The sequence below is a fragment of the Schistocerca cancellata genome, chromosome 9 (genome assembly GCF_023864275.1).
Source record: "Schistocerca cancellata isolate TAMUIC-IGC-003103 chromosome 9, iqSchCanc2.1, whole genome shotgun sequence".
In the NCBI taxonomy this organism is placed as follows: Eukaryota; Metazoa; Arthropoda; class Insecta; order Orthoptera; family Acrididae; genus Schistocerca; species Schistocerca cancellata.
The window spans coordinates 286,511,229-286,527,043 of record NC_064634.1 but is presented as its reverse complement, the minus strand read 5'-3'; the positions used below and the strand labels follow the sequence as shown (position 1 = coordinate 286,527,043).

The following is a 15,815-nucleotide window of genomic DNA, read 5'->3' as shown; positions in this document are numbered from 1 at the left end:
ATCTATATGCTCTTTGAACCGTGTCCCAATGCTTCTTCCAGTTTGTCCTATATAGTAAGAGGGGCAACATGGACAGCTGAGTTTGTATATGCCAGATTTTTTGTATGGGGGGTTGTTATTCTTTAAGTTGTGAAGTGCTAACTGCTGTAGTTTGTTGTTTGTGTGGAAACTTATTTTAATGTTTGTGTTTTTAAATGGGTTGCTTGTTTCATGGAATATGCTCCCTAAGAAAGGTAGCGCAACATATTTTCCCCTCTTTCCTACTGTGTCTTTAATGTTGGCTCTACACACCTGGCACAAGACGTTCACCGGGCATTCGCCATACCCCCACTCTACCATCGGATCGCCACACTGTGTACCGTGATTCACCACTCCACACAACGTTTTTCCACTGTTCAATCGTCCAATGTTTATGCTCCTTACACCAAGCGAGGCGTCGTTTGGTATTTACCGGTGTAACGTGTGGCTTATGAGCTCGACCATGAAATCCAAGTTTTCTCACCTCCGGCCTAACTGTCATAGTACTTGCAGTAGATCCTGATGCAGTTTGGAATTCCAGCCTGATGGTCTGGATAGATGTCTGCCTATTACACATTATGACCCTCTTCAACTGTCGACGGTCTGTCTGTCAACAGACGATGTCGACCTATACGCTTTTGTGCTGTACGTGTCCCTTCACGTTTCCACTTCACTATCACATCGGAAACAGTGGACCTAGGGATGTTTAGGAATGTGGAAATTTCGCGTACAGACGTGTGACACAAGTGACACCCAGTCACCTGACCACGTTCGAAGTCCGTGAGTTCCGCGGAGCGTCCCATTCTGCTCTCTCACAATGTCTAATGACTACTGAGGTCGCTAATATGGGATACCTGGCAGTAGGTGGCAGCACAATGTACCTAACATGAAAAACGTATGTTTTTGGGAGTGTCCGGAGACTTTGGTCACATAGTGTATGAAATAAAGTGAAGTATCTGTGTCACTTTGAAGCATATCGCAGCATACAATAAAAGTTACTTGGCCTGCCACAATAATGTGTAACGTGTAACTTACTTTTTGAAGAACCCCTTCCCGGTAATTCCTTGAGTCTCAGAGGTATGGTGCCAAGTCTTTCAAGTGGACGCCATTTCGGCAACTTCCGTGGACCTAACCAACATCTACTACGATTGTCCATATGCCTTCGTACGAATATTCATTTCTCGTATCCTTTCTTCTTGGCATTGTCCGCCCCTGGTAGCTGAGTGGTCAGCGCGGCGGAATGTCATACCTAATGGCCCGGGTTCGATTCCCGGCTGAGTCGGAGACTTTCTCCGTCCAGGGACTGGGTATTGTGTTGTCCTTATCATCATCATTTCATCCCCATCGACACATAAGTCGCCGAAGTGGCGTCAACTCGAAAGACTTGCACCAGGCGAACGGTCTACCCGACGGGAGGCACTAGCCACACGGCATTTCCATTTTCCTTGGCATTTACGCGCGATATATGTTGGTGGTAGTAGAATCGTTCTGCAGTCAGCTTCAAATCCTGATTCTCTATCAGGGATTACCATCTGATATCCCGAAGCATCTCCGTAATTCTTGAGTGTTTTTCGAACCTGCCGGTAAAAAATCTAGCCCCTGAACTGTCTTTCTTCAACCCGATCTAGTACGGATCCCAAACACTCGAGCAGTACTCAAAAATAGGTCGCACTAGCGTCCGATATGAGATATCCTTTACAAATGAACCACACTTTCCTTTCATTTCCCAACAAACTAAAGTCTACCATTCGCCTTCCCTACCATAGTCCCCACATGTTCTTTCCATTTCGTATCGCTTTGCAATGTTACGCCCAGACATTTAAACGATATGACTGTGTCAATCAGGACACTACTAATGCTGTATCCGAATATTACGAGTTCGTTTTTTCTACTCATCAGCATTAACTTACCTTTTTCTACATACACCCGCCCAACTAACCCTGTCGGGGAAAGGGGACCAAAATTTTTCCTGGAATCTGAACGACGTGCTGTTCCTGACGACTCTTCGCATCATCGAGAGGTGGAGACTAGGCTGAACGGCAACTGAAATATTCCGTGGCCCGAACGGGATTTGTTCCCACAAACTTTCGGATTTCAGACAAACACTTTAGCACTAGACCACCTGCCACGAGTCAGGGTATAAATAATAGAGAACTTTTAGTGTAAGTGCAACTCCAATATGAAGATATAGGCGCAGTATAGGGAATCATGGTGAGTAGAATCGAACCAGTCAGAAGACTGATGAAAAAAGTGCTTGTTGCCAAAACGGAAAAAGACTTACAATAGATGATAGAGTAGATGACAGTGTGAGAGAATATGGTATGAGCATTGACTTGGGAAAAACAAAGATCTTGAGAATATGTTAAATGTAGGAGTGTAGTCAAACAAACTGGGAGAGACTGAACAGTTGAAATACGAAGAAGGAAGGAGAAAAAGTCATATGTTATGCTCTATCGATCAGAAGCTGAGGTGCCGGGAAGAAAATCTTTAGAGAGCTTTGAGATGTGGTTTCGGAGAGCGACAGAAGAGGTAAAACAGACAAAATAACAAACCAAGAGGTGCTGAAATCTAGATGGACAGGAGGTATTTTGCGATTGACATATCTTCTGCATGTCACTATTGTTGTTGTTGGGGTCTTCAGTCAGAGACTGGTTTGATGCAGCCCTCCATGCTACTCTATGCTGAAAAAGCTTCTTCATCTCGAAGTATCTACTGCAACCTACATCTATCTAAATCTGCTTGGTGTATTCATCTCTTGGTCTCCCTCTACGACTTTTACCTTCCACGCTGTCCTCTAATACTAAATTGGTGATCCCTTGATGCCTCACAACATGTCCTACTAACCGATCCCTTCTTCTAGTCAAGTTGTGCCACAAATTCCTCTTCTCCCCAATTCTATTCAGTACCTCCTCATTAGTTACGTGACCTACCCAATTGATCTTCAGCATTCTTCTGTAGCAACACATTTCGAAAACTTCTATTCTCTTCTTGTCTAAACTATTTACCGTCTATGTTTCGCTTTCATACATGACTATACTCGATATAAATACTTCCAGAAAAGATTTCCTGACACTTAAATTTATAGTCGATGTTAACAAATTTCTCTTCTTCAGAAACACTTTCCTTGCTATTGCCAGTCTACATTTTATATCCCCTCTACTTCGACCACAATCAGTCATTTTGCTCTCCAAATAACAAAACTCATCTACTTCTTTAAGTGTCTCATTCCATTATCCTCGTTTTGCTTTTGTTGGTGTTCATCTTATAACCTCTTTTCAAGACACTGTCCATTCCGTTCAACTGTTCTTCCATGTCCTCTGCTGTCTCTGAAAGAATTAAAATGTTATCGGCAAACCTCAAAGTTTTTATTTCTTCTCGATGGATTTTAATTTCTACTTCAAAATTTTCTTTTGTTTCCTTTACTGCTTGCTCGATGTATAGATTGAATAACATCGGTGATAGGCTACAACCCTGTCTCACTCCCTTCCCAACCACTGCCCCTCGACTAATAACTGCCATCTTGTTTCTGTACAAATTGTAAATAGCCCTTTCGCTTTATATTTGACCCTTGCCACCTACAGAATTTGAGAGAGAGTATTCCAATCAACATCGTCAAAAGCTTTCTCTAAGTCTACAAATGTTAGAAATTTAGCTTTGCCTTTCCTTAATCTATCTTCTGAGGTAAGTCGTATGGTCAGTATTGCCTCACGTGCTCCAACATTTCTACGGAATGCAAACTCATCTTTCCCGAGGACGGCTTGTACTAGTTTTTCCATTGGTCTGTGAAGAATTCGTGTTAGTATTTTGCAGTCGTGACTTATTAAACTGATAGTTCGGTAATTTTCACACCTGTCAACACCTGATTTCTTTGGGATTGGAATTATTTATTATATTCTTGAAGTCTGAGGATATTTTGCCTGTCTCATACATCTTGCTCACCGGATGGAAGAGTTGTCCTGGCTGGCTCTCCCAAGGCTATCAGTACTTCTGATGGAATGTTGTCTACTCCCAGGGCCTTGTTTCGACTTAGATCTTTTAGTGCTCTATCAAACTCTTCACGCAATATCGTATCTCCCATTTCATCTTCATCTATGTCCTCTTCCATTTCCATAATATTGCCCTCAAGTTCATCGCCCTTGTATAGACCCTCTATATACTCCTTCCACCTTTCTGCCTTCCCTTCTTTGCTTAGAACTGGTTTTCCATATGAGCTCTTCCCATTTTGATGCGCATTTTTCGTGATGACGGATGATTTATTTTCGGTTTTACAATTCATGTCTTTTGACTCGATTTCTTCATTCAGCTGATCCAGAAGAATTGCGTGTTACTCAAGAGTTGTTGTTTTGCAAGTTAATCAGTCAGAAGAATCTGATCCATGGTCTCAAAAATACTGTATTACTTTCTAGTAGACGTGCCGATTTCACGTCGTTGGGTGTAGGTTCCACTCCATACTTTGATTGCTGTTCATTTCTGGCTTGAAAATATGGTCTCTTTTTAAAACTATCAGAACGTTTCTCAGAAATTCAATTTTCGTATTTGCTGCTGGCCAGCATTCTACACAGGTGGCACTTCTCTAGCACAAAGTTTTCTCACAGGTGAATTTGAAGTGTCAGTTTCTGTAAATCAGTGATTCCCAAGTTGGGGGTTATTGCTTCTTGACGGGTAAAACGTAATTTACTGGGGGTTAAAAACCAAAGTGTTCAATAGAATGTCAGCCAGGAAACAAATTTATTTTAAAAGATCATTGCTATTATCACTATTTCTTAAGACTGTAATACTGTCGAATGGAATTACCAAAAATTAATTTTCTTGTTCAGTCACTAGCATTAACGCTTGACAATGCTGTGGAGGTTACCAATTATGAAACAAATGTATGAATACCATCTTCCTCTAATAATTGGTCCACTACGCACATACTTTGTACCATGCACCTATGACAGTAAAACTGATTTGTAGTTACTGCAATAGATCAGGAATTGCTTCATTACTCACTTCGCTACAATAAACAAACTGACAACACAATACAACAGTAACTATATAATGGCTGCTACGCTGCTGCAGGGCCTACACTCTATTATCATTATTATCATTATAATTGACAGCAGTGGTCTAACACAAAGCATTGGCTGCCTGATGTCGAGCAATTTCTGCCAGTATTTAAGTGCTTTCCAAAGAGTAGACGTAAGTAAACTACACACATTTTAATTTGCTTAATATGAACTGAGGGTGCAGGATGTATGCGTTGCAGGTATCGCTAGTGAGAGAAATGGTGCGGAGGGCGCGTGTTTTGTAACAAACGTGTACCCTCGATGTGGATAACTAGTTTTCTTTTGTGAGGAGTTTTAGGTAACACCCGCATTGTTCTGAAAATTGTTTCGTTAATCTATCAAAAAAGGTTGTTAGAAATAAGCGTTACCAATTGTCTCATTAGCTTGTGATTTATTAAAACACCTAAAAAAACTAAATATCATTTACCTTTCGTCATTTTAAAAATACAGGTATTCAAAGAAAATTCTTTCTCATTCTAAAATATAGTTAGGGCTAATGTCGATGAAGATGAATGAGAGGGAAGCGGGGAACCAGCTAATATCTGTTTTCATTCAGAGGTAAAGGCCTCAGAAAGGTTGAAAATCAATGTCTTAGGTCTTAATGTCTTGCGTCTCAGCCCAGGCACAGGTTACGTGGTGATGGATTTAGTTGAGGTCTTTCTCTGAAATTAATTATTGTTGATTATTTATTAATAACAAGATCATTCCACTTGACTGTGACATTTGCAAATTAATAATTCAAACAGCGATTACCTGCGTCCTCCGCATGTGTACAGAGTGTTTACAAAACAGAGTCACATGTCCCTGCAGGAGATACTTTTGGTCAAAACTAGAAGAAAAGTTGATATAATTACATTCCTGGAAAGTAGTACCTGTCGAGGTACTTTTTAACTTGTTTTATTTGTGACGAGTAATCCATAGTATTCGGTGGTGTATGCAGGATACACAAGCTGTCACATAGTCGCGGATACAAACAGTGATCCAGGTACTGTCAAATGCTTATTTTTTTTATTTTTTTATTTTTTTTTACGATGACCGGTTTCAGGAAGTAATGACCATCTTCAGATCTCTTCTACACCATGCTCTAAAGCTGTAATGGCATCGTCAAAACATATAAATACACTCAACAAAGCATCATCATATGGAATTAAAAAATATGGTGTAAAATAGGCCATATCGTCCACATAGTCATTTTGCAGCTGGAGTTACTGTACAGTAACTGGAATAAAAAACATTTTTATGCAGGATTCACAAGAGATTACACAAGAGATTAGCACGTGTTGGCAGGTGAAAATTCTCGAGCAATCAAGGAGGTGAGACATAAGGATCGCTTCAGTAAGAATGTACGAGCAGGAATTGTCGGTGACAGACTCATCGGGCTACACTCTTTACCACGCTGATTACGAACGAGGTGCTGCACATCACTAATTTCTGCACGATGAACTACAAGTGCTATTGTAGAACGTTATCCTTGCAGAAAGACAAGGGCTGTGGTTCACACACGATGGGGCGCCACCCGTTTTCTACGGATTGTGCGGCAGTAGGTACTTCACCGCAAGGTTCTATGGGTGACGATTCTGGTCGAGGAGGTCACATAGCGTTGTCTTCCTGTTAATCAGACCTGGCTATGGGGACATTTAGAGGCACTGATGTACGCCAAACCCAAAGAAAACGTGCTGACGTGACAGGTGCATGTATATAGCGCTAGGAAGCCTACATACTCGGTTCGCTAGACAAACATTCAAACAAATCGTATTAATGAGTTTTAATACAAAAAGAAAATTACAATACTTGGCTTTTGCAATTACACAGATGTGTCGCAAGCAAGTGACATACGAAATGACCAGTCTTCTTTGGTATAGATAGTCCCAGTCAGTGCTACATAGAGATTACAAGTGAAGTGACTAGCGTTGACGCTGCTATGGAAGTCGCTGATCTTGAAGCTGCTATTTAACTGAGCCGTTACCAGTCAGTCACAGTGCTTATGTCCTCTTCACATGTGGGCAGCTATTGTTGCGTTGTTGTCCTGGAGATGGGTCAGTCAGTGTGCGATTGGCTGACGTCTTCTCACAGCCATCTCTTCTCTGTCGATCCTGACTGGCGTGCCAGCACTTGAATTTGCGTGATCAATGCACGAGACGCAATCAGAATGGAGCCAGGCGGATCTGAGAGCATGCATGATTCACTGTGAAGAAGGGCTTAAGGGTGTGGTAACCACATGCAGCGCTGCCTGTGGTGAATACTTCTACATAACAGACGGATGGGAGTGAGAGAACAGATACAACAGGTATTGGTTTGCAGACACATCATTATAGGAACTTTCGTCTGGTTCTATCTACTGCCACCTCTTGTGGAAATATGTGGCACTTTTTTAAACACCTTAACAACAGTACATTACAATCATTTATTTTCACAAAATGTTCAGTTTTCACCAAGGCTAGTAAATTTTGGTTATCCTTAACAAAACAGTAATGCAAGACAATTAATATCTTTCCATCAACACAATTAAAAATAAGTAGTACATAATAATATGCCCACTATATTAATAAAAATCTCTCAGGGCCATTCTCCTGGATTAACTGTTTTTTTTTTTCTGTGAGACAAACGGAACACTGGCAGATGGACTGTGAAGCTAGTGCTTAATACTTTCAACAGAAGTGGTTTTAGCCTGAAACCGCCGTTATATTAATTTTGTTTTGAAGTACCAGTGCCTTTCGTATGAAATTGCCGATGATATCCCAAGATAGGGACATCTTGTGGTACACAGACGTACTTCTGTGACGTCATTACGGGGTTCAAAGCAACAGTTGGCGCAGACTTGTGCTACGTAATTGTAGGAGATTATGATACGCGTATTTCTTTTTTCATTTTTTTTTAGTGGTCATATTGAGATCACTGACAATGAAAGTAAGTATATTTAAACTTATTGTAACATAAATTTGAGTTTGTACTATTGCTTTTAAGGGTTGTTTCGAAATGAAGCTACTAGGGCGGAATGTACATTTGATTTATATTTTCTTAAATTGTAGGTCCATTCTTGCTTGTTATGGAAGACTATAATTTGTTTTAGGTATTTCGAGTTCATGTGTGTTTCGAAATGTGGGATTGTGTCTAGTAAAAATGCGAAGTTGCTTTCAAATATATCACGTGAAATGAGCCTGCCTTTGTGACCGAGCGGTTCTAGGCGCTTCAGTCCGGAACCGCGCGACTGCTACGGTCGCAGGATCGACAGGCAGGCATGCATGTCTGTGATGTCAGGTTACTTAGGTTTAAGTAGTTCTAAATTCTAGGGGACTGATGACCTCAGATACTAAGTCCCATAGTGCTCAGAGCCATTTGAACCATTTTGAACGTGAAATGATTGGTGGTTGAAAACCTATAGTAATTCCCAATGGTTTCAAAGTGAAACCACGCCCTTAAAAAGATGTTGTTTACTTTTTGCCAATTTCTTCTTGTATTTGTTGTTTAATACGATAATGTTAATTTTGTGGAAAACTTTTTAATAATTTTTTTCATATTGTTGGGACTCAGAAGGATTAACTGCACATCATTACCAGGGCTGCCTTGTATCCCGGTTTTGTTGAGATTTTCCTGTGAAATTCCGACTTCCTCTAAAACGTATGCCAGACATCACCCAGAGGCTAGCTCTAGCTTCCTGTATTTGGAGACAACTGCCGGCCACGGTGGTCTCGCGGTTCTAGGCGCGCAGTCTGGAACCGCGCGACTGCTACGGTCGCAGGTTCGAATCCTGCCTTGGGCATGGATGTGTGTGATGTCCTTAGGTTAGTTAGGTTTAAGTAGTTCTAAGTTCTAGGGGACTGATGACCACAGCTGTTAAGTCTCATAGTGCTCAGAGCCCCTTGGAGACAACTGACTGACTTGTGTCTCTCATTACAGTCTTCATATCCAATACCCCATATTCCTTCTGATAAGCTATGACGACAGCTGATTTATGCACATTTAACCATGATCGTCAAATATATCCAGCATATTCACAAGCTTCCATCAGTGATTAAAGCTTTGGGACATTCCACATGTAACTCACCTCCAATAGGGGCACCGTACTTCCACTTTTGAATTCGGTTATTCATTTCTTATAAGTTCTTTTGAAACTTCACTGACTTTTGATGGATTTCTGTTGGCAATAAACCAATGAAAATAAATAATTTTATGACGGCACAATACTCCAGTTTATGCACTTCACTGAAACACGTCAAACACGTTAAATAGGTGCATAAATGAAATATTCAGTACCGTACGCTACATTCACCAACATAATAAAACGAAAGTCCCTATGATATCAACACCTTCAATGTGCCAAGTGGAGGAATTTTGTTCTTTCTCTTGCACACAGCAGGATGCGTCAACAAGAGAACAGACGTCGCAGACAAGTAGAGGTCATTCGATCAAACAAGCTATTAAACGGGCCCTTATTCTGCTGCAAGCTTGAGTCTCAAAATCAGCAAGTAGCATTTCGAACTATCTGGTAATAAATGCCAACCATCGAATCGTGGCGGAAAGTAGCTGATTTGCCATTGCCATTCGACATTACATGAGTCACGCACGTAAAATGCTCTACGAACAATGATGCTGCAGCATAACAACATTGTAATATGATTCACGATACGGTGGAAACGCAGTAAAGACATGACATTGCTAATTTCCATATGATAAGAAAAGTTTACTAGTGAATACGATTTAAAAGAACCAAATAGGAAATAAACAACTTCATTATTATAGAGAAGCAATACAGTGTAATAGGTTCCAGCAAACTACAACTCCGTAATCAGAAATTAGAAATCGTAATGGTTAGCAACAGGGAGCGTGACATAATCACCAACAATGATTGCAAAGGTGTTTTCGTGAGACAATAACCGGCGTACTCAGAGGATGACTACGTTGCGGTAAATTTCCTGCCTTATGCGTATCCTCTATACAAAATAAATGCTTTGAAATCTCTAGCATAAATTTAACATATGGCCCACTGTCCTTGCAATCATTTCATGCAGTGTTGATAGTAGACATCGCCTGCACAATTATCAGCAGACGTACATTTGATTTGTGCCCGTTAGGAATAGGTGCATTAATTGAGTAATTGTAGTGCATCTTTCAGATGTTTCTTCTCAAGATGCAAAAGGAGTTCGTTTTTGGAAGGCACTGACAGAGTTGAGGAAACGATATGACAATTATGCTTTGATTGCAGATCGCTGAGTATTATATAATAAACCCCTTCTATACTGGTAGTTTAATAGTTATCATTAATCATAGGTGTAGTGTATCCAATGCGGATTCCTCTGAGGGATTACACAAAAATTGCATGGAATGAAACCTTACTGAGACCTGTTACTGTAAAACACATACTGTAAGTCTCTTTTTCTCTGCATGGTCAAAGAAGTGCTTATGGCTGCCGTTCAAGCAGACCAGATGATTCATGAGGTAAATCCAAATTGTAAATACTCCGGTGATGAATCTAGATCAATTCCCACACTTGTGACACTGTTTTGACAGTGGTAACCAACCTTGTTTGGACCCATGAGAGCAGTTTGAATACTCTCAAGTCCAAGACAACAAATATGAGTTCTGTAACTATCTGATTATAGTCCAAAATCCAAAATATAACTGGTGTATCATATCTTACACACAGTCTCCTTTTGTCCAAACAACTGGTTCCTCTGATGTTATCGGAATCTTAGGAACAAAGAGTACTTCTTGGGATAATAATTGAAAAGTAGGCATTGAGTCAACCAAAATCTAATCCTTAGGTTAAAATGTACAGAATACAATGTACTCGCACATTAAAAAAATGTCTACAGCAGTATCTTTGGCCAAAAACGTTCAAGCTTCCTAAGTGAAAATACAATCAGGGACCTCTTTCACAGAACTGAACTAGAAATATTATATTTACTTTCATTGTCATAAGATAAAAATCTGCTGAAAATAAATACTTTTAGCAGAAAGCCAAAACTGAGCTTTTACCATAACAATCCATGATTGACTTCTCAGTTTTATGAGTCCACAGTATCTCCCGAAAATTATTGATAATCAGCCCTTTCTGTCAATCAACATAGTGTCCACAAACTGATCAGCTTTTGCCTCTATTAATGGCATTCCCATTTGTCCTACTCCTTACTCTGCTAACTACAACACACTCTGTGTTACTGCCTGCTGACAGGATCTCTTGTACTACTTGCATATTTTATCAGTGAATACTCTGAAAGTTTCTTCATATCACAGGGAAAATTCCTTGACATACGCATCAGCTCCAAAACTCTTGAAAGAGTATTCTACAAGTACCAGAAACCTTTTTGAAGTGCCAAACTATAATCACATTATGGAAGGTTCACCCATTCACCAGATGATAGCTAGACTCTGGGAGATGCTTCTCACTGGTATCTCCAATATGTTCTCTTCCAGTGAGTAAGTCCACAGTGTATTTGCCAGTGTCTGAATGAGCAGGAATTCCATAAATTCTGTGCATTTTCATGCACAATACTTAACATATGTAAGCAACACCCCAAATTGCAATTCAGACTGAATAAAGGCTGCATGTATTCAGCTGTGCAGGAGGCCAGGAATTTGGACCATCTTCTTTAATATGCTAGATGTAATAAGAGGATATTGAAGCAAAGCAGGCTTAGAGCTGATATGTTACAATAGTTGCCTTTAATTTAGCTTTCCCTCCTATTTTTTCAGGAAGCAAGATGTGGTTATGTGGTGCTTGTGATGGCTCTCTTCTGGATAACAGAGGCAGCTCCTTTGCCAGTTACATCATTGCTTCCAGTGGTTTTGTTCCCTCTGCTTGGAATACTCAGCACGGATGATGTTTGTATACAGTATCTCAAGGAGACAAATATGATGTTCATAGGTTGGTAATATAGCTCTCTGTATTATACTTAGAAAAGTTAGAGGTATTTCATGTACCTTTAGTTTTCAGACAAAAAATTTAGCAATAACATGTGAAACTGCTAGTTAGCAAGTCAAAATACTGTAAAATATCCTAAGTTTGTAGTCTAATTTACACTATGTCATCATATGATAATGTAAAACATGAGTAAGGTACTCTAACAATGATTAAATAAAAATTCAAAGACGGCTTCACAGGAAAAAAATTAATTAGCTTTTTTTCTATGTCTGAATTGAAGAATATAATTTTAAAAAATTATAACATTTTTTTTACAGGTGGGCTGATTATTGCCATATCAGTTGAACATTGCAACCTCCATAAAAGGATAGCATTACGAGCAATACTTGTTATTGGCACAAGCCCGGGAAGGTACGTTCCTTCAACCTTTTTCATTGCTGATTTCAGTGCCAAAACGTTCAAGATAGAGTGCAGGGGATGACATACAGACTAAATGGTACTGGAATGCTGTGGGTGGCAGGCACAGCAGCCGATAAACTTCTGGGCAACAGTACATAGTACACATATTCCAGACTTTCATGGATTCTGATTTGTTGAGGAAATTAATAAGTATATCATCAGAAGAGTACCTACCAACAATGCTGTAATGCTACACAGTATTACACAGCCATGTCTGCTATGGCCTGATGCTGTGAGGCCACTTAGCAGGCTGCAAGAATAGGCTGTTACTGCAAAAGAAATCAGTGAGGATCATTACCTCAAGCAAAAATTAATCATTGTGAAACAGTTCCTTCTAGATGAGAAGTTCTAACTGTATTCAGCCAAAATACGTATATTTGACTGTTTCATTCACACAAAGATAAGTCATCGATGAACTCTTCTCAGGTGATCAGCCAAGTGGTGGCGTCATCTTGTAGTAACATTTTGATGAGTTTCGTACCCATCATCCTCAAGTGAGGTCACCTCACAAAAATTATTTAATGGATATTCAGATGATACCAATTGAGCAATTTAGAACTAAAATTTTGTGTGAATTAAAAGAACAATTCTTATGTGAGAGGGAGTCAAATGAAAACCTAAATTCTTCTTATTGAACAAAAGTGGAACAAGAGTGTATCATTTTTTGACTTAGGTTCTCTGTCATTTGACATATTTCCTCCAGCATTTAGGAAGTGTGTGGGTTCCTCTGGTGGAAAAAAAAGTGCAGCCACTCATGCACCACCTGCTGTACCTCTTCATCAGAAGAATTTTCTTTTCTCTCACTGCCTCTGAGTTGTCCAAACATGTGGTAATCACTCGGTGTGAGGTCTGCCAAATATGGCAGTGCAGGTCATAAATGATAGCAAGTGTTGCACAGACAGTTTCAGGCTGAGCATTGTTATGTTGCTGCAGTCAGAAGTCCATGTCGCTTTGATCTTATTGCGTGCCAAAGCTGATTTTTTAACATTTGGAATATTACGTACTGGTGATGGTGTTTCCCCTAGTTGTGTTGTATTCCAAGGCAATGCCTCATTCATCCCAAAAGGGAGACATTAAAACGTTCCTTGAAGATGACAGCCCAGAACTTTTTGGGTTTTGGGGATGAGAAATGGAGCAATCCCTTGTTTGCTCTCTTTGTTTTGGGTTGGTGGTAATGTACCCAGGTTTTGTACCCTGTAACAATTCTCACAAAGAATCCATCACATACTGGTTCAAAATTCTGCAAAAGTTCTTCAAGGATGTTAATGCATCATTCTTTCAGGTCCAGAGTGAGCTGCCATGGCGCTCGTATTGCAGACTCTTTGTGAATATCAAGCACTTTATGAATGATGTGAATCACAGAACCATGACTAATATTCAGATTTGAGCTGCTTCATCCACTATCACATGACAATTTATCATCACAATGGCTTCAACTGCTGCAGCAGACTCTGATGCCACAACATAGTGTGCCTGACAAGGCAATGAGTGTGTCACATGAGTGATACCATTTCTGAACTTTCTACTTCCCTCATATGTTTGCTGCTGTGATAGACATGTATCATCATACTGGCAATTCATTTGCCAATGGATTTCAGTAGGTATCGTACCTTCACTGCTCAGAAAACATATAATAGAAAGCTGTTTCTCCTTGATGCATTTCATAAGTGGAGCAGACATTATGAACTAGTATTATGGCTGTGTTTTGCTTGTCTGTAATATGCTGCCACCTGTAGTGCAGTCCTAACATTATGGATTGGTAACAGTAGTGTCAACTTACAAAACAGTGGTGTGAAATGTCGATTTTTTATTATACTTTTAAGGTTTTCATTTGACTGTCCCTCATTTTATGAATAGAGGAAATGAAATATACAGCTTACAGATTTCTATTAATGACTTTTCCTTGGAAAAATTGCTAGAATACTTGTAATGCGATATTTCCATTTTAGGACCTTTATAATGTATACTCTTAGCAGTCTACTGGTAATATATTATATTTATTAACGATCCTATACTTTTTGCAGTTTAAAATAGATTACTCTATGTTATTTGGAAGATCAGAGGATGAGTGTACATAAAAAAAAAAAAAAAAAAAAAACGGATGATTTATTCAAGAGAAAGAGTTTCACAATTTGATCAGGTGAATATTGCATTATGCAAGCAGTTACTTGGCTTGGCATCGATTGATGGCATTGTTGAAGATGTCATCCTGATGGATATTGTACCAAATTATGTGCCATTGGCATGTTAGATCCTCAAAATCCTGAGCTGGTTGTAGGGCCCTGCCCACAATGCTCTAAACATTCCCAACTGGGGAGAGACCCATTGACCTTGCTGGCCAAGATAGGGTATTGCAAGCATAAAGACAGGCATTAGAAACTCTTTTCACATGTGGTTGGGCATTATCTTGCTGAAATGTAAGCCCAGTATGGCTTACCATGAAGGGCACCTCAGACCATCACTAGGTTGTCAGGCTGTATGGTGGGTGACAAACAGGCTAGTATCCCACCACTGTCTGAGGCATCTCTAGTCAGATCTTCACTGGTCACTTGGACTTTGTTCAAAGTGAGACTCCTCACTGAAGACAATTCTACTACAGGCAGTGAGGTTTCAGGCCAAAGATGTGTCTGGAGACACCCCCTGTCAGCAGTGGGATACCAACCTGACTGATGGCCGCCATATGTCCTGACAACTGGGAGTGATGGTCTAGCGTGTCATTTCATTTCATGCAGGACTCCTTTGGTTGTCATCCATGGTTCCCTTTATCACTGTGCTACATTGATGATATTCTATGCCCTTTGTCCTTGATGGCAAGCCATCCTGGGCTTACATTTCAGCCTGACTGCATACTGCAAGGGTTTCTACTGCTTGTCCTGAAGCTTGCAAAACCTTACTGTGGCCAGAAAGGTTGCTGGATCTCTCCCAAAATGAGAACATTTGGAGCAGAGCCCTCCAACATTTCAGGATTTTGATGATTCAACATGCCAATTGGACAGGATTTGGTACAATATATTTCAGGAGGACATCCAGCAACTCTACCAATCAATGCCAAATCTAATAACTGCTTGTGTAAGGACCAGAGGTGTACCAATGTTTATTGAGTTGCTAATTTGTGATTGTTTGTTTGTACATGAACCTCACATCTACTGATTTCCATCACAATTGGATAATTCCCTTGTGATCTGATTTTGTTTTTCATACATGTTTTGTGTGTGTATGTTCTTCATTTACAGATACCTGTTTCTTTGAGAGTTACATAATTTCTATCACTTAAGCAGCGTTAACCTTGATTTTTTTCTGATGTTTTAGGTTGTTATTTGGATTGATGGGTACTACAATGTTTGTATCTATGTGGATATCTAACACAGCAGCTACAGCCATGGTCACACCAATTGCCAAGGCAGTACTAGCAGAGCTGAAGGCTGTAA

At 39.9% G+C, this 15,815-nt stretch overlaps 1 protein-coding gene across 3 annotated transcripts in view; it reads left to right on the top strand.

Annotated features, from left to right (window-relative positions):
* LOC126100414 (protein I'm not dead yet-like) overlaps positions 1–15,815 on the top strand; it is a 241,891-nt gene that overhangs the window by 145,552 nt on the left and 80,524 nt on the right. For 2 of the 3 annotated variants that reach the window (XM_049911009.1, XM_049911008.1), the window contains exons 2-4: positions 11,760–11,931; positions 12,246–12,339; positions 15,697–15,811. In XM_049911009.1, coding sequence (XP_049766966.1) covers positions 11,760–11,931; positions 12,246–12,339; positions 15,697–15,811 — 381 coding nt within the window. Of the gene's footprint in view, positions 1–11,759; positions 11,932–12,245; positions 12,340–13,866; positions 13,985–15,696; positions 15,812–15,815 lie in introns of those variants that run through there. The other variant, XM_049911010.1, reaches the window with a different exon arrangement.